Source organism: Pseudophryne corroboree, chromosome 1, assembly GCF_028390025.1.
Source record: "Pseudophryne corroboree isolate aPseCor3 chromosome 1, aPseCor3.hap2, whole genome shotgun sequence".
Classification (NCBI taxonomy): domain Eukaryota; kingdom Metazoa; phylum Chordata; class Amphibia; order Anura; family Myobatrachidae; genus Pseudophryne; species Pseudophryne corroboree.
In genome coordinates, this window is record NC_086444.1 from 182,469,007 (window position 1) to 182,492,731 (window position 23,725).

Sequence of the window (23,725 nt, forward strand, 5' to 3'; positions counted from 1 at the left end):
ATGCATTCGATTGCTGGGAAAGATGGTAGCGGCATACGAGGCCCTCCAGTTTGGGAGGTTCCACGTCAGGGTGTTTCAGTGAGACCTGTTGGACAAGTGGTCCGGATCCCACCTGCATATGCACCGGAAGATAGTTCTATCTTCCAACACCAGGATCTCCCTCCTGTGGTGGCTCAACAGCTCTCACCTCCTAGCGGGACGTCGGTTCGGGATCCAGGACTGGATCTTAGTGACCACGGATGCAAGTCTCCGAGGTTGGGGGGCAGTCACTCTGGGCTGACCTTCCAGGGAAGATGGTCAAGTCCAGAAACTCATCTTCACATCAACGTTCTGGAACTGAGGGCCATTTACAACGGCCTTCTACAAGTGGAACATCTTCTTCGAAATCTGCCGGTTCTGATCCAATCGGACAATGTCACATAAACCACCAAGGCGGCACAAGAAGCAGAGCGGCAATGGCGAAAGCAACAAAGATTCTTCGCTGGGCAGAGAGGCATACAAGCGCTCTGTCGGCAATATTCATTCCGGGAGTGGACAACTGGGAAGCAGACTTCCTCAGCAGACACAACCTGAATCCAGGAGAGTGGAGCCTCCATCAGGAGGTCTTCACGCTGCTAACAAATCGATGGGGGGTTCCCCATATAGACATGATGGCGTCTCGCCTCAACAAGAAACTTCCGAGGTATTGTTCCTGGTCCAGGGACCCTCAGGCGGACGCAGTGGATGCACTGACAACACCCTGGGTGTTCCCCTCAGTGTATGTGTTCCCTCCGGTTCCTCTCATCCCAAAGGTGCTGAGGCTTCTAAAAAGAACAAGCATACCGGCGATCCTTGTGGTCCCGGACTGGCCAAGGAGAACTTGGTACCCGGATCTTCTGACGTTACTGATCGACGATCCCTGGCCTCTTCCTCTGCGCGAGGACCTGCTGCGGCAGGGACCGTTCGTCTATCAAGACTTACAGCGGCTACGTTTGACGGCATGGCGGTTGAACGCCAGATTTTAGCCCAAAAGGGTATTCCCAGTGAAGTCATACCTACTATTATCCTTGCCAGGAAGGGTGTGTCGTCGAAGCACTATCACCGTATTTGGAGGAAATATATTTCCTGGTGCGAGTCCAAGAAAGCTCCTGTGGAGAAATTTGACCTTGGACATTTTCTCCATTTTCTACAAAATGGTGTGGATACGGGCCTTAAATTGGGCTCCATTAAAAGTGTCCATTTTTCTTTCAGAAACAATTGGCCTCACTTCCTGAGGTGCAGACCTTTGTGAAAGGGGTGTTGCATATCCAACCTCCTTTTGTGCCCCCTGTGGCACCTTGGGACCTTAACGTGGTGTTATCGTTCCTTCAGTCACATTGGTTTGAACCTTTACGTAAAGTGGAGTTGAAATTCCTCACTTGGAATGTTGTAATTTTATTGGCATTGGCATCCGCTAGGCGGGTGTCAGAGTTGGCGGCCTTGTCTCACAAGAGCCCTTATTTGATCTTCCATGAAGATCGTGCTGAGTTAAGAACTCGGCAACAATTTCTGCCAAAGGTGGTTTCCTCTTTTCATATTAACCAACCTATTGTGGTGCCAGTGGCTACTGGCGCTTTGGCTGCTGATAAGTCTCTGGATGTGGTCATAGCTTTGAAAATCTATGTAGCCAGAACGGCTCCATAGCGGAAAACAGAGTTTCTATTTATTTTATACGCTCCCAATAAGATTGGATGTCCTGCTTCCAAGCAGACCATTGCCCGCTGGATTTGTCAAATAATTCAGCAGGCTCATTCCAAGGCAGGCTTGCCGTTACCGAAATCGGTGAATGCCCATTCCACTAGGAAGGTGGCCTCCTCCTGGGCGGCTGCCCGGGGTGTCTCGGCATTGCAACTTTGCCGAGCTGCTACTTGGTTGGGGTCAAACACGTTTGCTAAGTTTTACAAGTTTGATACCTTGGCCGATGAAGACCTTAGTTTTGGTCTATCGGTGCTGCAGAGTCATCCGCACTCTCCCGCCCATTTTTAGAGCTTTGGTATAATCCCCATGGTTCTTTGAGCGGCCCAACATCCTCTAGGACGAAATAGAAAATAGGATTTTGAATACCTACCGGTAAATCCTTTTCAATGAGTCCGTAGAGGATGTTGGGCGCCCGTCCCAGTGCGTACTGTATCTGCAGTGTAGTTCTGGTTTAACACAGTTGGTGTTATGGTTTTTTTCAGCTTCTTGCTGAATCTTGTTCATGTCCGTTGACATGTGTTCAGTTATCTGCCTTGTTGTACGGCATGCTTATGGCGTGAGCTGGCGTTGTGCTCACCTTTGTTGTTAAATCCTTTCCTCGAAATGTCCGGCTCTCCGGGCACAGTTCCAAACTAGGTCTGGTGGGGGATATAGAGGGAGGAGCCAGGTCACGCCACCTTTGAAAGTCTTAAAGTGCCCATGTCTCCTGCGGATCCCGTCTATACCCCATGGTTCTTTGAGCGGCTCAACATCCTCTACGGACTCATAGAAAAGGATTTACCGGTAGGTATTCAAAATCCTATTTTTGTTTCTGAATTTCTCAATAAGAAACTTTTGGCCTAGGGGTGCCTTGAAAAAAATTCTGAAACTCTAGGGCACCATGATTTTAAAAAGTTTGGGAACCACTGGTATATAGTCTTTATTATAAAAAGAAATCATCCATGGGAAATAAATATTTTCTTAATGATCTCACTACTGATGCTAACTTCCCTCAGTTTTCAGACATTCATGATGGAACGGCAATCCCACCCACCGATTTCTTTTGCTTCCTTCAAAATAGACACTTTCACTCCACAGCCTCTTGAACTCTCACTAACAGAAGTTTATCCTCTTTTGAACATATTTGTTGGAAACAATATTCTACTAGGGGTTTAATTTCCAGGATCTAGTTGGTGAGCACTCCAGCCTTGTATGGGTTCCTCATGAACTAGCATGGGAATCGGACCTATAGATATTGAGGATTGGGCTGAAATATGGGATAATACGGCTTCTAGTTCAATTTGTGTAAAGATTAAAGAAAATGTTTACAAACTGCTGTATCGTTGGTACTATGGGCCTAATTCAGACCTAATTGCTACAGCAAATTTGTTAGCTAATAAACTGGCTGCTTTATTTTTACACTGCAATTTAGATTTCAGTTTGAACACACCCCACCCAAATCTTACTCTTGCTGCACATGTTATATCTGCCCCCCCCCCCCCCCCCGCAGTGCACATGGTTTTGCTATTAGCTAACAAATTTGCTGGTGCGATCAGGTCTGAATTAGGCCCTATTTACCATCCCGACTAAAGCCATGTTCCCTGACATTTCTGATAGGTGTTGGAGGGGCTGTGCCGATGAGGACTCTTTTCTGCATATCTGGTGGTCCTGCCCAAAACTTTTCAGTATATGGCGGGAGGTCACCGCCTTCCTCTCGCACCTATTTGAAACCACTATCCCTTTTGATCCTAAATACTTATTGCTCCCCTTGAATCTTCCTAACCTCACTTGACATCAAAATAACCCGGCCCCTTCGCTCTTCACAAGATCTACGTCTCTCACCCACACTCATTACTTGCTCCCATGCACGATTACAGGACTTTCTTCGGGCTGCACCCACTCTGTGGAATGCCCTACCACGTACAATAAGACTCTCCTCTAGTCTTCAAATCTTCACGCGTTCCCTGAAAACTCACCTATTCAGACAAGCTTATCAAATTCCAGAACCACTCACATTACCTTCATAGCTCTCCTATCCAATTATATCCTCACAGTAGTCCACACATTCCCCACATATTTTCTTTCTTCACTCTCCTTTCCCCTGAACATGGTTCATCACTGCTGTGATGTGATATCATGCAGCCCACCAAGATCCTTTACAATCTGGTGGACAACTATGCAATAGATAGCACCTATCCTTGTGTATCAATGCCTATTTCCCCATAGACTGTAAGCTTGCGAGCAGGGACCTCCTCCCTCTATGACTGTTTGTTTTTACCCAGTATTGTCTTCTAATTGTGTCCAGTTGTAAAGCGCAACGGAATTTGCTTTGCTATATAAGAAACTGTTAATAAATAAAATAAACTGTTTTGACACATAGTTTCTGCTATAACCTGTCAAATAGCTGCCGAATGGAAAACTCTGCCTTCCCCCATGCAGGTAATCTTATCCCGTATATGGTATGTGTACAAAATGAAATATATGACCGCCATTATATGCAACTCCTCCAAATCCTTTGATAAAGGTTGGTCTGGCCTCTCAACACGCTCCCTCCCCAGTTGTTACCTGACTCATTAAACTGAATGTTTAAAGGCTTTGACCTTGGAGGTCACATCCCCATCCCCTCCCTTTCAACTTGTCTTTTTTCTCTCTTTTCCCTCTTCCTTATTCTTCATCCTCCACCTTCTCCATCCTTTTCTCTATTTCCACTTCTTTGACAGTTGGCCATACTGTCACTACGAGATTTTCTTCTTGCTCTCACGTTTTATAGAAAAATTGGATCACCTTTGTTGCCATTTTTGCTCATTACAGTTTTTTAATTTATTTGCCATTTGCAATGTCTCTTTGCGAGTTACTGTATGTTAGATGCATTCTTCTGTGATTCTCTCAATAAATGTATTTTTTTTAAATATTTTTTATTATCAATTCTGTAGCTTAGCGCAAAAATACTTCCTATGACTATTCTAACATGAATAACAAGGGTATGCGGACAAATAGAATACAATGCATATGTTGTACAAAAATATTCAACTTGCACAATACAAGATATCTAGATCAGAACCAAAATAAGACATGAGATGTAGGACATGCCGCGCAAAGATCTAAGAAAGAACCATTCTATATTGACAGATCACTGTCTACCAATCTTGTTAGATACCATGTGGTAATTGAAAAACATTTGATAAGCAATAGTTTAGTCTGGGTGGGAAGAGTTGAGATATAACTTTCCCAAAACTCAAAAAATGTAGCTACTCTAGATTGTTTTGCTAAGGATGCCTCAATCCAATCCATTTGAAATAAATAAAATACTTTTGCTTTGAATAATGAGAATGAGGGTGTTTCTGGTTGACTTCAGACCTGTAGGATAGTCTTTTTAGCTGCCGAACTCAAGATTAGTAATAGTTTGCGGCAACCACAGGACACACGTTGACCTTGAGGTAAGATACCTAGTATAGCCCATGCAGGAGTGAATGGAATGGAATTGACCAAATTGTCTAGGGCATATCTATAAACTCTAAGCCAAAAAGGCCTAACTCTTGGAGAAGACCAGAGACAATGGTATATGTCCGCATTATCGTCTTGACATCTATGCGAGGAGGAAGAACCCATGAGGTAATCCCTGTGGGGACTAATATACGTTCTATGTTGAATGTTCTGGAATAACTCCCTATACGAGCTAGCAGGGATGATACAGCAAGAAACAAATAGATTCTTCAATAACATGTCTACAGTTATGTCTGGGAAATGTTGACATTGAGGCAATCCTGACTGTAATGTGTCATATTCAATCTCATCACTCAGCAAGTTATAATTTCTAGAGATTGCTTTATAATCAGAGGAGGATAAGAGAAAAATGTGTCAAATGAATTCCAATCCTGTTCAGAATTGTTCCAAATTACTTGACTCACATAATGTAGAGTTTAACAGAATGTAGAGTCCACTGTTTGGCAAACAATGCTGAAGGATACTGTATGAAGAGATGAGTGATGACTAGGGAGCGATGCTGAAGAACACTGAATGAAGAAGTGAGTGATGACTTGTGAACGATGGTGAAGAACACTGAATGAAGAAGTGAGTGATGACTTGTGAACAATGCTGAAGAACACTGATTGAATAAATAAGTGATGACTTGAGAGCAATGCTGAAGAACACTGAAAGGAGAAATAGGTGATGACTTGTGAACGATGCTGAAGAGCACTGAATGAAGAAATGAGTGATGTCTTGAGAGCTGAGTAACACACAGTAATGCTGGAGACACTGGAACTCAGCTGGATACACACTGTAATACTGGAAGCACTCAGATAGCTGGATACACACTCTAATGCTGGAAACACTGGAACTGAGAAAGCTGGATACACACTGTAATGTTGGAAGCACTCAGAGAGCTGGATACACACTGCAGCGTGAGCCTGGGGGTTGCTAATGCAGTGATGATACTCAGGCGCTGGAGCCCACCCTGCTTCTTTTTGGTGGAGGGTACTCCGGGCCGTGCCATTGGCCCATTCCGCCCACGTGAACACTGGGCACAATGGGCTGCGCCCGTGGACCGTAGAGACGCCAGCCGGGTTCTGGAGCCTGCCGGAGGAGACACCTCCGGAGATTTTGCGTGCGGCGGAAAGGTAAGCTTAGCGGCCGCCGCTCCTGCACTTTGACAGTACCCCCTCCTCTAGGAGTGGCCCCTGGACACTTTCCTGGCTTCGTTGGATGCTTGGAATAAAAGATCCGAACCAGACGTGGAGCAGAAACATCGGTAGCCTTTACCCAACTTCTCTCCTTGGGTCCATAACCCTTCCATTCCACCTGGTACTGCAGATTCTTATGATAATATCGAGAATAGACCTGATCTCAAATTCTGTTCCTGCTTCGGTCTCCAACGTAGTTGGTCTAGGAGAATCCGAATGGTAACGATTTAAGATGAGAGGACAGGAGGGAAACATGGAAAGAGTTCGGTATTCGAAAGTGAGATGGCAAGGCCAACTTGCAGACAACGGTATTCAGGACTTGCAGCATTGGGTAATGACCGATGAATCTCAGAACAAATTTCATAGTGGGCACCTTCAGACGTAGGTTGCGGGTGGAGAGCCATACCCTGTCGCCAACTTTGTATTGAGGAGCTGCCTGCCGTCTTTTGTCCGCAGAGTTTATATCTGATGGAGATTCTCTTAAAGTTAGCATGAACCTTATTACAGATGTGACTGAACTGCTGTAAAGTGGAGGTTACAGCCCGGACATCCTCCGAAGGAAAAGGTGACAATTCTGGAACACGCGGATGAAATCCATAATTGATGTAGAATAGGGTCTCACCAATGGAAGTATGGTACTGATGATTATGGGCTAATTCTGCCCAGGGCAATAACTCCACCCAGTCGTCCTGTGAAGGAGAGAGATAAATGCGAATGAAAGTTCTGGTTGACTCTTTGAGTTTGTCTGGGAGGGAGAGGCCTGTATACAGCGCTGTCACTTTACAAACACTTGAGTATTCTACATGTCTTTATACAGACAGCGTTCATTAAGAAAAAGTGTACCTATTACAGGATATATTGTACAAGTATTCTGATATATACCTCCAGTCTAGGACTATGCTGTGTTTTTTTTAATATATATATATATATATAGAGAGAGAGAGAGAGCAACAAAGTACTTGCACTCCCATAAATAAAGCAAACTCACCCGGTGCCCTCCTAGGTACCCTTCCACAGGTCCAACATATGAAGCAATGGAGGCGGCACTCGGTATACAAACAGCATATAGCGGATTAATACAACGTTTTGGAGTCTTTATTGTTCACCTCGTCATCAGGTACTGATGATGGGGTGAACAATAAAGACTCCGAAAAGTTGTTTTAATCCTGCTATATGTTGTTTGTATACTGAGTGCCGCCTACATTGCTGTATGTATGTATATATATATATATATATATATATATATATATATAGAAAGAAGGTGAAAACAGCGCCTACTAGTGCAGTATATTAGGATCCTTCAAATGAAAACCTCCACCAGTTCAATAACACCCTTAGAAAAACGCAATACCATCATGAGTGGAGTTAACCACTTAATTAAATCGCACTCTCTCAAAATGGGAATTCCCGAACTGGATAGATTTCTCCCTTCAGCTCCAGAACCTCATGGTACTTCTAATGCTCAATGATCACCAATGAAAAGGAAGAAGGTAGCCGAAATAGTGTAATAAAGTTTTAACACCAGTTTAATTGTTAAAAAACAAAGCAAATACCCGTACATCAAAATAATGTAAAAATAGCTTATCTGATGTGTAGTAGATACAGTTCGGTCTCTGTTCCTCAACGCGTTTCGTCCTTATGGCATATCAAGATTGGACTTCATCAGGAATATACTACCCCACTGCCTGCTCTCTCTACTTATAGCTACACTAATGAGATAATTAGGGGGAGTGTTTTCCCGCCTTTCAGTTCATTTTGACATCACTTCCGGGTTCATTTTGACATCACTTCCGGGTTCATTTTGACATCACTTCTGGGTTCATTTTGAAATCACTTTCGGGAGTACATATATATATATATATATATATATATATATATCTATATCTGTACATATACTAGTCCAGTCCAGTTTTATTGTCATAATAATTATCTGCATTGCCTGTGACTGTGTGTGCCTGTATTTCTGTGTGGTTTCGCTTTCACTGTTTCCCAGATACATCTATCCCTATATTCTGTACCATAAGGGACTAGGTGCGTCAGGGTCATATATATAGTGCATCACAGTATTTACCCATTACGTGTATTCTACTGTGTACTCAGTCACAAAATACCGGATTTATTCGCAGGTGTTGTGTACTGTGTCTACAGTCACATGTACTCTGTCTGGCTTTATCAGACTAATTCGCTCTCTTGTTGCATTTGTGTGCAATGTCTAACAAGAAGGACAGTCAGTCTGCGGACGCTCCTGCATTATGCAGAGCATGCGCCAAAGATTTACCAGAGGGGAAGTTTTGTGTGATAGTCTGTGTACTCTGTGTCATCCATCTTCCAGTTAGTCTGCAGCTCCTGTAACCAATCAAGAGCCACCCTGTTCTGCGTTCACAAATCTACTGGGTACTCTGGTGGAACGCCTTATGCCCCCTATGGGGCCACCTGTGACATTACAGCCACAAATTGTCCCTATGGTTATCCGCCTTGGGCGGAAAATTTGTCTAACCAGTTGCAGCAATTAAATCAATCCTTGGTCAGACACAAATCTGCTCCAGGTCACATCCGTGTCTCTGGGTCATCTAAGCAGGCTGCTTCCTCCTCACAATCCACGAACCTCTCAGATGTTTCATCTGAGGAGGAGGGGGAGCATACTGTCTTGTCAGACACTGAATCAGGTGTTTCTGACGAGAATTCTCCATTGCAAAGTGATGTCCCTGCCCTAGTGGTTGCTGTTAAGCAAATCCTACAAATCACTGATGATGAGGATTCCACTACTGTGGCTAAGAAAACTGATATGTTTAAATGGCAGAAGGTGGTTACAAATCTATTACCCTATTCTGATCACTTGGTGGACATCAGGCAGGAGCCCTGGTCTAATTCAGGGAAGAAATTCCCTCTGTCTAAATGGGCCTTGACTTGCTATCCTCTCCCGGCAGAGTTATGTAACAAGTGGGAAAATTCACAGCCGGTGTATTCTCATGTCACCCTCCTACTGGTATCGTCCACTCTGCCTGTCACCACTGTCACTTCACTGAAGTAACCGACAGATAAGCGCGTGGAGGGATGCCTGAAATCTATTTACTCCCTTCCAGGTGCTGTACATACAGCCACTATTGCAGCCACTTGGGCTGCAAAAGGCATTGAAGCATGGGTTCAGGCATTAGAGGAAGAGCTTCCCGAGAATATATCTGACAATGACAGACAATACCTGTCTCACATTACCACCACCACCTATTACATTCAGGAGGCGTTGCAGGTGTGTTGGCAGCCAAGGCGTCGACTACGTCTGTCCTGGCTCGCCGTACTCTGTGGTTGAGGTCATGCAAGGTGGACCTAGACTCCAAAAAGACCTTGGAGGTACTCCCCTTTAAGGGGGACATTTTGTTTAGGGAAGACCTTAATAAAATTGTGTCTGAATTAGCGGCTGCTAAGGATACTTTTCTCCCAAATCCTTCTGCATAGAAGGCTAAAGGTACCACTTTTCGTTTCTTTCGGCCTCAAGTGAAAGCAAAAGGTCAGGCATACCCGGGACAGTCTCATGCTCCCAAAACCACTAAGCCCAAGACAAAGCAGTCCTGGGCAACCCACTTTTAAACAAGACAAGCCTGCCGTGTGACGGGGTGGTCCTCACCCTGGGGAACCCCAGGGTGGGAGGCTGACTTCTGCAGTTCACCCAGGTCTGGTTAAAGACCACTTCAGATGCATGGGCGCGGGAAGTTGTCTCTCATGGGTACGCAGTCTCCTTCAAGAGACGTCCCCCTAGCCAGTTTTGCACCACGGTTATCCCTTCAGATACGTTAAAGGTGCAAGCTCTGCAAAGGTTGTGAGTTTTCTCCTGGATACAGGAGGAGTAGTGCCGTTATCTCTGTTCCAGAGAGGCAGAGGTTACTACACAACCTTGTTTCTAGTTCCGAAACTCAATGGGTCTTTCCGGCCTATACTCAACCTCAAGTCACTGAACAAGTTTGTGAGAGTGTCCAAGTTCCGTATGGAAACACTGCGCTCGATTGTACTAGCTATGGATCCCGGAGACTATATGATATCCCTGGATATACAGGATGCATACCTGCATATACCTACTGCCATGTTACATCAGCAGTATCTGCGGTCTGCTATTGGCAACCTCCACTATCCATTCCAGGCTCTGCCATTTGTACTGGCTACGGCTCCTTGGATCTTCACCAAGGTCATGGCCGTAATGACGACCCATCTCCGTTGCCAGGTAGTAAGGATCCTGCCATATCTGGATGACTTGCGGATTCTGGCAAAATCCTATGATGTCTTATTCAGGCATCTGCAACTGTAAGTTTCCAACAATCCCACGGGTGGCTCATCAGTTGGAAGAAATCCTCGCTGGTTCCAGCTCAGAGCATGGTGCACCTTGGGACACTCCTGGACACACACAGTCAGCGACTGTTTCTATCTCCAGAAAAAGTCCTGAGACTTCAAGAAAGGATAAGATGCTTCCTTTGTCGCCCCAGAGTGTCGATACACTCGGTGATGCTAGTATTTGGCCTGATGGTGTCGGCATTCAACATGGTAGCGTACGCTCCATTTCATTCCCGCACTCTGCAGAGGTTAATCCTTTCCAAGTGGGACGGCCTACCTCATCGGATCAGATCTCACATGATCATTTTGACTCCGGAGGTTTGTCTGTCGCTGACCTGGTGGCTACAGGATGGGGTGTGGTGTTGGAGCAACACTCTTTTCAGGGTTGCTGGACCAAGGAGGAATCACTCCTCCCAATAAACATTCTGGATTTGCGGGTGGTGTTCAATGCATTGAATCTCGCCCTGCCTCTTGTACAGAACAGGCCGTTTCAAGTACGGTCAGACAACGCCACCACGGTGCCATACATCAACCATCAAGGCAGCACTCAAAGCCACATAGCTATGATGGAAGTGTCAAAAATCCTTCGTCGAGCGGGACGCCATCTGCCAGCAATATCGGCAGTGTTCATTCTTGGTGTCCTAAACTGGGAAGCGGACTTCCTCATTCGCCAGGACGTGCATGCCGGAGAGTGGAGTCTTTATCCAAAAGACTTTCAACTCCTAGTGGACAAGTAGGGCCTACCAAATGTAGACCTGATGTCGTCTTGACACAATCGTAAGGTTCCGGTCTTCGGATCAAGGACCAGGGATTCTCAAGCAGCATTTGTGGGCTCACTAGCAATTCCGTGGAACTTTTGGCTGCCGTATGTGTTCCCTCCAGTGTCACTCCTGCCCAGGGTCCTACGGTAGTTCAAGCAAGAAGGAGGATTTCTACTTCTAGTCGCTTCAGTGTGGCCCAGACGGCATTGGTTCTCAGACCTGCAGGGTCTGTCGACAGAGCGTCCCCTTCTACTTCCTCGCTGCCCAAACTTCCTCGTACAGGGCCCTTGTCTTTATCTGGACCTGACCAGACTGGCTTTGACGGCGTGGCTCTTGAAACATCACTCCTGAGGGCCAAAGGATTTTTTGAGGTGGTCATCCAGACTATGTTGAAAGCCCATAAACCGGCATCTGCCCGGATTTATTACAGGTCTGGAATTCTTTGACATAGTCACGCCCCCAGCAAGCCATGTCACACGTACCTGTACCCATTTACATTCTACCAATGTTAGAAGGTATGCAGTATGGCTGCAAAGTACACCGTCTAGCTGGACTTATTGCTAACCCTTCTATCTCGGTAAGCTTTTCTCTGAGTCTACAATATTTAAAGGGTCGATTTAAAAAAAACAACAAAAAAAAAACCTGGTTTCATATATTTTTTTTCTTATTGTACCTTTAAATACATCTGCACAATTGGATAAAAATCATAATTGTTGACAAAATGGGACCTCTGTACTGTATTACATTTGGCCCAGTGTTTGCAATGGTATTGAATACATGGTGGGAACTGCATAATGTCCTGAAAAAGGTACAAAACAAGAAGACATGGGGTTTCAAAATATTTATTTTTGTTTTGACCAAACTAGCTACTTAGTAAAAAAAATTTAAAATCAACCCATGCCACCATATTCCTACAGTAGGTGTTTTCAAATAGATACAGTACAGTACTCTTCCATTATTCTTGACAGACCGTGACTAAAATCTCTGTAATACCGCAACTGGCCATTGTATCTGACCTGCTAATGGGATTACTGCAGATTTCATCATTGTGCTCTGCCAGTCTCCATACCCCCAGTGATATGTCACCATTAGTTCATATAATCACCTCGGGACATTTCCTACTATCACTCATACACAGATCTGTCATGTCTGGAGTTATTGGACATTTAATCCTTCACTTAATTTGTGAGATTAGAAATAGCCACTTATCTGTCCTCATGTATTAACACAGCTAGTTTGTCTTAAACCAGCGTGTGGCATGGATTGTTTTATCCCTCCTGAATGAGTGTGTCGTGCAGGTGTTGAAAAACGGTTTCCTCTCCACAAATGGTCGTCTTTGGTAAATCCGTTAGATAAATGATAAGGCTGTGCAGTGTCACTATCGTAATTTACACGCTAGTCTGACAGACACATTTGTAGTTGCTGAAATCTGTTTAACTGCGTAAAAAGTAAATTTTCTTGTTTTGCATGCCCCTACTTTACTATGATCTTTACAATGTATGTTCATCATACATTTACATTTCAGCTATGGTATATGATCATTTCTAATGTTGAATTGTTTGTTTTTGCCTGTTAATAAATAAAAGTAATGTTACAGTATATCAGAGAGATCATTTCTGTTTCACTGTTTACTGTACTTACCATTTATTTTCTGTAGAGATAGCAAGTTATATAAAGCCAATGTTATATATCAAATAACACTAGAACAAACACTATGATGTATCAAAGAATGTTCATTATTGCACTAAATAACACATACTGTACACCTATCATCAAATTGTGCCAAATAGCCCATTTGGTGAGCATTTGACTTTGTGACTTCGTTAATCCATGCAATTTTTTTCTTAAATTATGTGTTTTAAGGTGTTGCTTTGTGCCAATTACTTGTCTACAAGAAATCTTGATCCTAAGTATTTAATACACTGTTATTGACTTAAGTCACAAAATTCATGGACACAAGGTTTTACTCCATCACTTTTCTAAGCAAAACTGGCGTTATTGCAGTACTCTCTTATATTTTGATACATGAGAATGTAAATGGTCTAGAAATATAACCCATAATATGTGTGCTCATAAAACTCTGTACACTTTTATACAGTATATATATTTAGAGCTACTGTACTATTCTCTGATTTTATATAGATTGTAGTTTGAAGTGTTCATAGTATACTCTATACCGCCAGTGCAGTGTCCATAATTTCTTGTTTAAACAAAGTTAGTACATACCCCTTGCACCCCAGATATAGTAGTATAGAGTGCAGTGGTTCACTGCTTTTTTTTTGTAGAAACATAGGTACAGGGTGGGCAGCAGTGAGCGGAGCTGTGGTTAATGTGGGAGGAGCTACATTGGGGGGGGCACTTTTGTAAAAATAGAGAATTATCCTTTGCAAGAATACATACATATGAGATAGATAGATAGATAGATAGATAGATAGATACACAGTATAAAAGCATCAGACCACAATTTGTTAAATCATACATGTTACATTTTGCACAACTAATACAAGAGACAAGATATTAAATTGCCTGATTCTTTGGTACATATATGAAGGACACCGCAGGCATGATATTTCTTAGTCACATACCATGTGAGTCCCTAGTAATAAAATTGCTGAGAAAAGTCGATCTAACATTAATGAAAATGGCCAGTGAAATTTATAGGACTATCAAAATATATGTCCTAATCATATTATTGACATACTATATTTCTAAGTCATGTTACATATGAGACTAAAGGTGGGTACACACTGGCCGATATATCGGCCGTTCTCTTGAACGGCCGATATATTGCGTGTCCGTCGGCCAGTGTGTACGGCCGATACGTCTGTGAACTCCGTCGTTCACAGACATATTGCGTTGGCACCGCAGCACAGCCGACGGTCAATATATCTACCGATATATTGGTGCATTGCTGTGGGTGTACGGGCGGTCGGCCGACTGCCGTAAACATGCTGCGGCGGCCAGCGGTGATTGACAGCTGAACTGGGCGGGCGTGTGTATGTATGACGTTAGTCCCCGATGGATCGGGCAGTGTGTATGCACATATCTTCCAGTATGTACCCACCTTTAGGATCACTCACATAAAAGATTAGTAAGGCAAGCTATAAATTCTTTACATATATAGCACAGATATATTAGTAAAATATACTATATGTTTATCTAACATAATAAAACAAAACATTTAGTGTCTGTTTGAAATATATATTGCATTTACAGGCAAGAGAGATTATAGGCTAATTTCACCCAAAGCTAAAACTCTAATTTTGGGTGCAACTAAAGGGTAACTCTACACCAAAAAATGTAAATCAACTTATTTCCTGCCACCAGGCCACCTTCCGCTTGCTTGTGCTTCATGTCACCTGTCTGTCTCCCCTCCTCCCCCTAGATTGTAAGTTCCTTGGAGCAGGGCCCACTTCTCACAGCCCTCTTCTCTTGCACTTCAACTGCAGCTCCCTCCTACTCAGTGATTGTCTATATCCGCATTTCCTCTCACTCGTGACCGTTCATCTCTTCCAATGGCTGGCCGTCCTAGTAGCATGCCAATTTGCTTCTTACTGCTCAGCTATAGTGTGTACTGAGAACTGTGGCGCTAATTGTTACCTGTGCTCTGTTTTAGTTTTTCTGTTTCTGTTAAGTTCTGTGCACCCTGTATTGTTTGAATGTGTGTTGTATGTACGGCGCTGCAAAAATTTGTCGCGCCTTATAAATATAATGTAAAAACAATAATTTAACTTCCCTAATTGAAATCATTATGGTGGATACTACAACTTACTGTTTACTTGAAACTGAGATTTTTCCTGAAAACGGCAATTAAAAACACAGACATGCCTGTTACTGCCATTTGTCAGAACTCATATGAATATCTGACTCTCATTAGTATCTGTAAGAGTGGATTTAAACTGTGTTTCTTTAGTTTATTAATGTTTATTTGGCTGCAACTATGGTTACAGATGATGCTAAGGAGTTGTCAAATATTTACATCATGCCTGCCAAATGGAAGCACCAACTATTTCTGAGTTTTCAGCTGCCAATTTCGGGCAGAATTCTCTCTATTTTGTATAGATACACATAGAAAATGGACTCTACAACAGTTGTAATAGTATAAATCAGGCAACCTGCAAGTGTAGAGAAAAGGCTATTACAGCCATTGAGGGTGTGCCCTATTTGTGGTATATACACACAAGTGTCAGCTGTGCTTGACGTAACCGGTTATTAAAATAACTTGCTGTATGAGTTGACTGTTGCTTTATTTTCTCATCTTGTACTGTCGTTTTCAACACTACAAAGCAATTATTATTTTTGTGTAATACAGTGTAATATTAATTTTTATGTAGTAAATAAAAAAAAACTATATGTAAACAGTTTAGGAACCCGCTCTAGAATAACATGTTATTGGTGTTACAGTTTAAGCTTGGATCACTCAGACTGAAGAAGGCCCCAAATCCTGCTGAAATTACCAGACAGTTAATTAATTATTGCCTGAACTGTACAACAGAATTACTTAGTAGAAATGAACATCTGCTAAAGGAAAATGAAAGACTCCGAAGTGATTGGAATTACATTCATGACAAGTAAGAAATTATAACTACTATGGTCCATAAGCAAATTTAGAAGTAATGGTATGTAAGATGAATATGAATGGAAATCCTATAGTTTCACAATCAAAGCAGTAGGGGAAGTGGTGGTATGGTAAACCGATTTATACCGGCCCACCTAGACCACTTTATATAGGTGTATAAAGTATATTAGAATCATGTTGGTTCCGTACATGATATGACATAAGCAATTTGCAAAAACATCAGCCTTGTTAAGTTATACTTCGTATAAGTGGTATCTGGTCAGGATCCTGGAAGTCAGAATAGTGGCATCGGAATCCCGACACTATTCGGAATACCGACACTGGCATACCGAATAGGATCACCATCCCGGCACTAGAATCCCAACAGTCGTGATGCCGAAGTAGAAGACATCGCTGCGCCGGAGAGATAAGCCGTGGGTTAGGGTTAGGCTGCGCAAAGAGGGGATTAAGTTTAAGTTGCATGGAGGGGGGAGGTAGAGTTGGGGACACCCCAGGGAGGGTTAGGGTTAGGCTTGGGAGGGGAGAGAGGGTTAGACTTAGGTTACGGGAAGGGAAGGTTAGGGTTAGGCACCACCGCCGACGGTTCAGGTTAGGCTGTGGGTGAGGGGGAAGGTTAGGTTTAGGCTGCGGGGAGGGTGTGTTAGAGGGCCAGGGGTGAAGGTAAATATACTTGCCTTGCCCTGTCGGGATTCCGAACATTGGGATGTCTCATCAGTTTTCTAAATGTAATACACTGTTGTAATGAACAATGTGGAAAACAAGACACTATTTCTTTTTCTCTTCAGGCTTGAACAATTTGTAAATAGTAAGGAAGAACTAGAGCGTGATCTGTATACTAAATTTACATGTGTGCTTAATGAGAAGAAAGCAAAAATTAGGAGTATGAATGAGAAACTATCACAGACTCAGCAGAAGGTGCAGGAAAAAAGGTATTTACTATATGAAATAATTTAATACTAATTGATAAATGAATTTCCTTTCTTGTTGGAAGCACTGCTAAGACCTGAGAACAGAACCTGGTGACACACCCAAAAAGGTCAAAGACTTCAGTTAATATGCTTTTGTCAGTGATTGAAACATAAATGTAAAAATGGAAATCCACAGAAAAATAGAAATACAGTTTACCCACACAAGATCCAGATCCTCTTTATTCTTTGTTTTAGCTTTCTACGCACTATTACTTTTAAAATCAGATACATGCAGGTAGATTTGATACATAAGGCTTTTGTGTGGTTAGGAGTGGTTGCGCTCTGATATAAAGACACCACTTCAAGTCTTAGTTCCGATTCTATACCATGTCATTTTGGAAGTACGAGTCATTCCATTCTGACTCGCTTTAGGAGATACATTTCAAAACATTAAGAGCTGAATTCAATTTGCCTCAAAATTGCTGTAATTTACTGCGATTTACATTTTAACTGGATTTTTGTGGGTATGCACATTCCCGCATTTCGCCTATTCAATTTTAAATTTGCAAATATGGGATTACCATGAAAATTGTTACCGAAAGTGAAAATGGGGTAAATCTGCCTGTACCAGCTAAACGAACATCGAATAACAGTATAAAATTGTTTTATTGGTTATAATAAAAGTATTTCTGGTACCTAAGTTGGTTCAAATGGCAGTTATATGAATTTTTAAAAGAATGTAAAAAAAAAAATCTATAGAAAGCTATTTTTTTTCCTAGCAAAATAAGTGCTAAAATGTAATTTGAGGTACATAAAAATGGGTATAAGTATATATTTGGGTCCTTTTAGGGGACTTTAAAAAAAGAAAGAAGTGTAAACAGACCGATTCCTCCCACCTGCAAGTCTAAAAGCACTTGTTCTGCTCATAAAGCACCCGAATATACCTGTCCCATACCGTGTATCTCAGTTTTCATCATTTTGCATTTTTTCACCCCAAAAATGACATGTCATTATTGGCCAATTACATATAATTAAAAACGTCTAAGTGCATAATTAGTCATTCAGGGGGGTGTCCCAGGGGTTCTGAACCAAATCCTAACATTTCTAACTCAAAATAGATATTTTTCCCAACTTTTTATCTACCCAGAAGTGGTGAATTGAAGTTCGCTGTAAAATGACTGTAAATCTATATCTGCCATCAATTGAATAGGCACCTTTCGTGCTTTGCAGTAAATTTAGAGGTTTTTACAGCGAAACTGGCTCTTCGTGGCTAATTGAATTCGGCCCTAAATGTGGCATATATTTTGCAAGTTCAGTGTGCGTTTAAATGTAACAGCTCTGACAGAGACATGCCCCCATGGAAGCAGCTCATCACTTCCTCACTCTGACAGGCCTGATTTACTTCCAACTGTAATTTGAACCTTATCACAAAACCACAACTGTATCACACACAAGTTTAAACAGTAAAGGGGGGTACACACGGAGAGATCCGTGCTTAAAATCTAAGCAATCTTGCTAGATTGCTTACATTTTAAGCACGGATCTGCCGTGTGTATGCCCTCCAGCGATAGCGATGCGCGGTCCCGCGCATCGCTATCGCCGATGCTAGATTGAGCTGCATGCAGGCTCAATCTAGCGGGTCGCTCACTTCACCGTTGTGTGAAGTGAGCGGCCCCCTGTCGGCTTTCCCCCTCGCTCAGCACATCGCGCTGTGCTGAGCGGGGTGAGAGATGTGTGCTGAGCGGTCTGTGTTAAGATCGCTCAGCACACATCTCTCCCGTGAGTACCCCCCTTAACAGCTCTCACAGAGACACTGCTCACAGGAAAGCAGCACATCTTTGCAACAGATATTTCTGACAGAAAAATGTCTTAAAGTCAAATTTACCCCATAACTCAAAAGATTTCACGAAGGGGCGCTTTAAGAGAGCAGGAGGCCCGTGTGCAGCCTCCTCCGTTCGGGCCCCCTCCTCTCTGCCTTCAGCGCTGAGGGCTCAGACTCTACTGTGTGTAAGCCGATCTCTGGGAAGGTGGCGCGGTGGCAATTTTCCCAGTGATTTTGTTACTGTGCATGCACTAAACACCGTAAAAATGGCCACTGCACCATTTTAATGGCGATTTAACAGCGCTGCGACGTCTGCGTTGTACTCCTGAGGGGTGAGTATTGAAAATAATAGGTGCAGCATGTGTACCGCACACACTGAACTCATTATAGGTACGCAAGTGATTTCACATCAGACCTCATCAAACATGTTGTACAATGATGATCTGTTCAAAAAAATTATACAGGACTTCCCTGATCAGCCACTTTAGCATCCGCAAACATCTGTTTCACTCTACATTATCTTCACAACAGGGACGATTTTATAAGATAGATACACCACTCTTAGGTGTGCGGTCACGCTCTCATATGCAGTATGCACGCCCTGGATGGTTGAACGCACTCGGCCAAAGGCGTACATATTTTAGAGGGTGACCGAACACCAAAGAGTTGTATATTTATTGCATACAGTATACTAGCCTATCTACTTTTGAGCTGGAGAGTAACCCTTCATTTGATGATTTTGGGTCTAATTCAGTTAGGATTGCATGCTGTGGGCCGCCCATCGCTGGGCAAGGCCTCCCAGCATGCTGACCGCCGCCTCCCCCCGTTCGACAAGCAGAAATTGCGAACACATCGCAATTTATGCTTGTTGGCAGAAATGAAGGATGGCTCCTGCCGACGCCACTTAGCTGCACCCGCAGGAGTCACACAACCACCGTGATCATGCCCCACGACACCCCTCCCGTTTGCGGCGCTCTGCCCCCGTTTGTCCACCACTGCCCCCGCAACGCTCTGTCTCCTCCCTGGAAACCGAGATTAATTGACAAGCATAGGCGATCGCATTTTCTGCGGCCCCCCCGCATATTTTTCTCATTGTTTGCGGTTGGATCGCACACTGCAATCCAACCTGAATTAGGCCCTTTATTTGCAGTTCATACACCAGAGAAACTGCATGCCAAATGCAAACATGCTGTAGTTTTACATCCATTAAGTGGGTCATTAGAGACCATCCCATTTCCTTTAATTGAATTCAACTTGTGATAAAGGCATTTAATTGTGCAGACATCAGAACTGTTTGTGATATTATTGAAACAATTCTTTCCATTGCACATATCCATGTGTTAAACTGACTTTAAAAAATAACCTCTTAGTATATGTCACTAAACTGACGTCAAGAGGGTATGAGGCCTCAAGTCTAAGCTCTCACATCCCCATCCCTGTACCTGTTCCATACAAGGCAATCTGACAGGCAGGCAGCACTACAGTTGTTTTGTAATTCACCTATAAAGTATTGCTGCTCTCTGTAAAACAGTTCATCTTAAGCTCTGCAGAGCAGCTGCTGCTTTTTAAACCGTAAAACAAAAAACACATGAATGAAATCTTTGCAAGTGTTATCAATTTGGTAATAGAAATGAAAAATGAATGGACATTTAGCGATTGACCCATCTTTTCTGACAAATTCTCGTTAACAGCCCAAAAGAAACAGGCATGAATAAATGATTTAATAATAATGATTTATTTGTACGTTTTGAAATTTCAGTCACCCTCAAAGTACACTCCATTTGAATCAATACATTCGTCCATACGTTTTTTCCATTTCTCAAAACATTTTTTAAACTCATCTTCATTGATGCCTTTTAGCACTTTTGCTGTTTTTTGTTTCACCTGTTCAATATCAGAAAATATTTTCCTTTTAAGGTCTCTTTTCGCCCAAAGAAATAAAAAAAAAAGTGGCACCGGGCAAGATCGGGTGAATGTGGTGGGTGAGGAAAGGTGTCATGTCGTTTTAGTTAAAAATTGCTCAATACTCGGTGCTGTGTAGGCAAGTGCGGTGTTATGATGGAAGAACCAGTCACTTGTTCGCCACAAGTCGGGAAGTTTTTTCTCTCAAATTGTGTCGCAACCTTTTCAAAATTGGTTGACAGTTTGACCCTTGGATGGTTACAAATTCTGAGCGCACAATCCCTCTCATGTCAAAGAAAAAAAAGGAGATTTATGGTAGACTTAGAATTGTTAAATCTCGTTCTGTGAAGTACATTGAATTCCACAGGGAAACATCAGGTGTAGAGTGGATCTTGATCCAGAGAGGCACCAACAGGCTAAAGTTTTAGGCTGTCCCAGGATGCATTGTGGGGCCTCCTCTATAACCCCGCCTCCGGGCACTGTGAGCTCAGTTTTGTTAACCAGTCCAATGTAGGAGCAGGCAAAAGAGAAGCCAGATGTTAGTCATATAGAAACACATTCTCACGACAGGAGAAGGGACCAGCGGCTAAAGCAATACAAACCCATAGAAGCTAGGTGCGTCAGGGTGGGCGCCCTGTGGAACCCAATGTACTTTGCAGAAAGAGATTTAACAATGGTAAGTCTACTATAAACCTCCTTTTCTGCAGCAGGGTAAATTGTGTGATCAGCTTTAGGACATCAGGTGATGTCCTAAAGCTGTTCCTCAAGGGAGGTATGAGAACCCAGCGTCCAAAGGAAGCATCCTGAGAGGCAGAAGTATCAACGGCATAGAACCTAATGAATGTGTTCACTGAGGACCACGTAGCCGTCTTGCACAATTGTTCACCGGACGCACCACAGCGGGCCGCTCGAGAAGGTCTAACAGACCAAGTAGAATGGGCAATAATAGCAAGAACTGGGAGTCCAGCTTGTGCTTAAGCTTGTGCATTCACCATTCTAATCCATCTGGCCAGGGATTGCTTATTTGCAGGCCAGCCACATTTGTGAAAACCAAACTGTTCAAAAAGGTATTCTGACCTCCAGATAGAGGCAGTCCTCTCCACATATATATGGAGAGCCGTATCACATCCAAAGACCGCTCTTTGGAGAACAAACCTGAAGAGATGAAGGTCGAGGCCCCAATTTCTTGGTTTAGGTAAAAAGATGACACCACCTTAGGTAAATAACCAGGGCGAGTTCTAAGAACTGCCTGGTCACGGTGAAATATCAGGAAGGGTGGAGGACAGGACAAAGCGCCTAGGTCTGACACCCTCCTTGCAGAGGCAATAGCCAGTAGGAACAGGACCTTGAGCCATTTAAGGTCCACTGACTCGAGGTTCAAATGGAGACTCTTGCAGGGCACTCAGGACAACAGACGGGTGGTCTTCAGGTTGCCGACTGTTGGGATCCCGGTGCACAGTATACCGGCGCCGGAATCCCGACAGCTGACATACCGACAGTTTTTCTCCCACGACCCCCCTGGAGGGAGAATAAACAGCATGGCGCGCGTATCGTGGTGAGCGCAGCGAGCCCGCAAGGGGCTCATTTGCGCTCGCCACGCTGTCGGTATGCCAGCAGTCGGGCTTCCGGCGCCGGTATGCTGGTCGCCGGGAGCCCGGCCGCTGGCATACCATACCACACCCCAACAGACAGATCCCATGGAGCCACAGGAGGGACATAGGGAGGCTGAATCCGTAAAACACCCTGAGTGAAAGTATGAACGTCAGGAATAGATGCAATTTTTCTCTGAAACGACACTGAAAAGGCAGATATATGAACCTTGAGGGAGGCCAGACGAAAGCCGAAGTCCAGACCTTGCTGCAGAAAAGTGTGGACGTTCCGAAATTGTATGCATCGTAATTCTTAGCAGCACACCAGGTGAAGTAAGAATTCCAGACCCTGTGCAAATGCCGGTTTTCGGGCCTTTAGCATAGTTTGGATAACCGCCACGGAGAATCCTTTGGCCCTCAGGAGTGAAGCTTCAAGAGCCACGCTGTCAAAGCCAGTCTGGACCGGTCCAGGTAGACACAAGGGCCCTGAACGAGGAGGTCTGGGCGTTGAGGAAGTAGAAGGGGACACTCTATCGACAGACCCTGCAGGTCTGAGAACCAATGCCGTCTGGGCCACGCTGGAGCGACTAGAAGTAGTATTCCTCCTTCTTGTTTGAACTTCCATAGTACCCTGGGCAGGAGTGGCACTGGAGGCAACACATAGGGCAGCCGAAAGTTCCATGGAATTACCAGTGCATCCGCAAACGCTGCTTGAGGATCCCTAGTTCTTGATCCGAAGACCAGAACTACATGATTGTGTAGAGACGCCATCAGGTCTACATCTGGTAGGCCCCATTGTCCACTAGGAGTTGAAAGACTGCCTGATGAAGACTCCACTCTCCGGCATACACGTCCTGATGACTGAGGAAATCCGCTTCCCAGTTGAGGACTCCCAGAATGAACACTGCCGATATTGCTGGCAGATGGCATTCCGCTCAACGAAGGATTTTTGATACTTCCATCATTGCCATGTGGCTTCGAGTGCCTCCTTGATGGTTTATGTATGCCACCATGGTGGCGTTATCTGACCGTACTTGAACCGGCCTGTTCTGTAACAGAGACAGGGCGAGAGGCAAAGCATTGAATACTGCCCGCAATTCCAGAATGTTTATCGGGAGGAGTGATTCCTCCTGGTGCTCCAACACCACGCTCCAGCCCCTCAGACTGGAATCCGTAGTCAGTAAGACTGAGTTGGGGATCCAGAAGGGACAGCCCCTGTTGAACTGCTGGTCCTGTAGCCACCAGGTCAGCGATAGACGAATCTCCTGAGTCAAGGAGATCATGTGAGACCTGATCCGATGAGGTAGGTCCCACTTGTAAAGGATTAACTTCTGCAGAGGGCGGGAATGAAATTGAGTGTACTCTACCATGTCGAAAGCCGACACTATCAGGCCTAGTACTTGCATCGCCAAGTGTATCGACACTCTTGGGCGAGATAGGAGATAGGAAGTATCTTATCCTGTCCTG

The 23,725-nt window shown here is 43.8% G+C and overlaps 1 protein-coding gene across 7 annotated transcripts in view; it reads left to right on the forward strand.

Moving 5' to 3' along the window:
- XRCC4 (X-ray repair cross complementing 4) overlaps positions 1 to 23,725 on the forward strand; it is a 717,473-nt gene that overhangs the window by 414,191 nt on the left and 279,557 nt on the right. For all 7 annotated transcript variants that reach the window (XM_063963945.1, XM_063963947.1, XM_063963946.1 and 4 more), the window contains exons 4-5: positions 15,863 to 16,029; positions 16,823 to 16,966. In XM_063963945.1, coding sequence (XP_063820015.1) covers positions 15,863 to 16,029; positions 16,823 to 16,966 — 311 coding nt within the window. The remainder of the gene's footprint in view (positions 1 to 15,862; positions 16,030 to 16,822; positions 16,967 to 23,725) is intronic.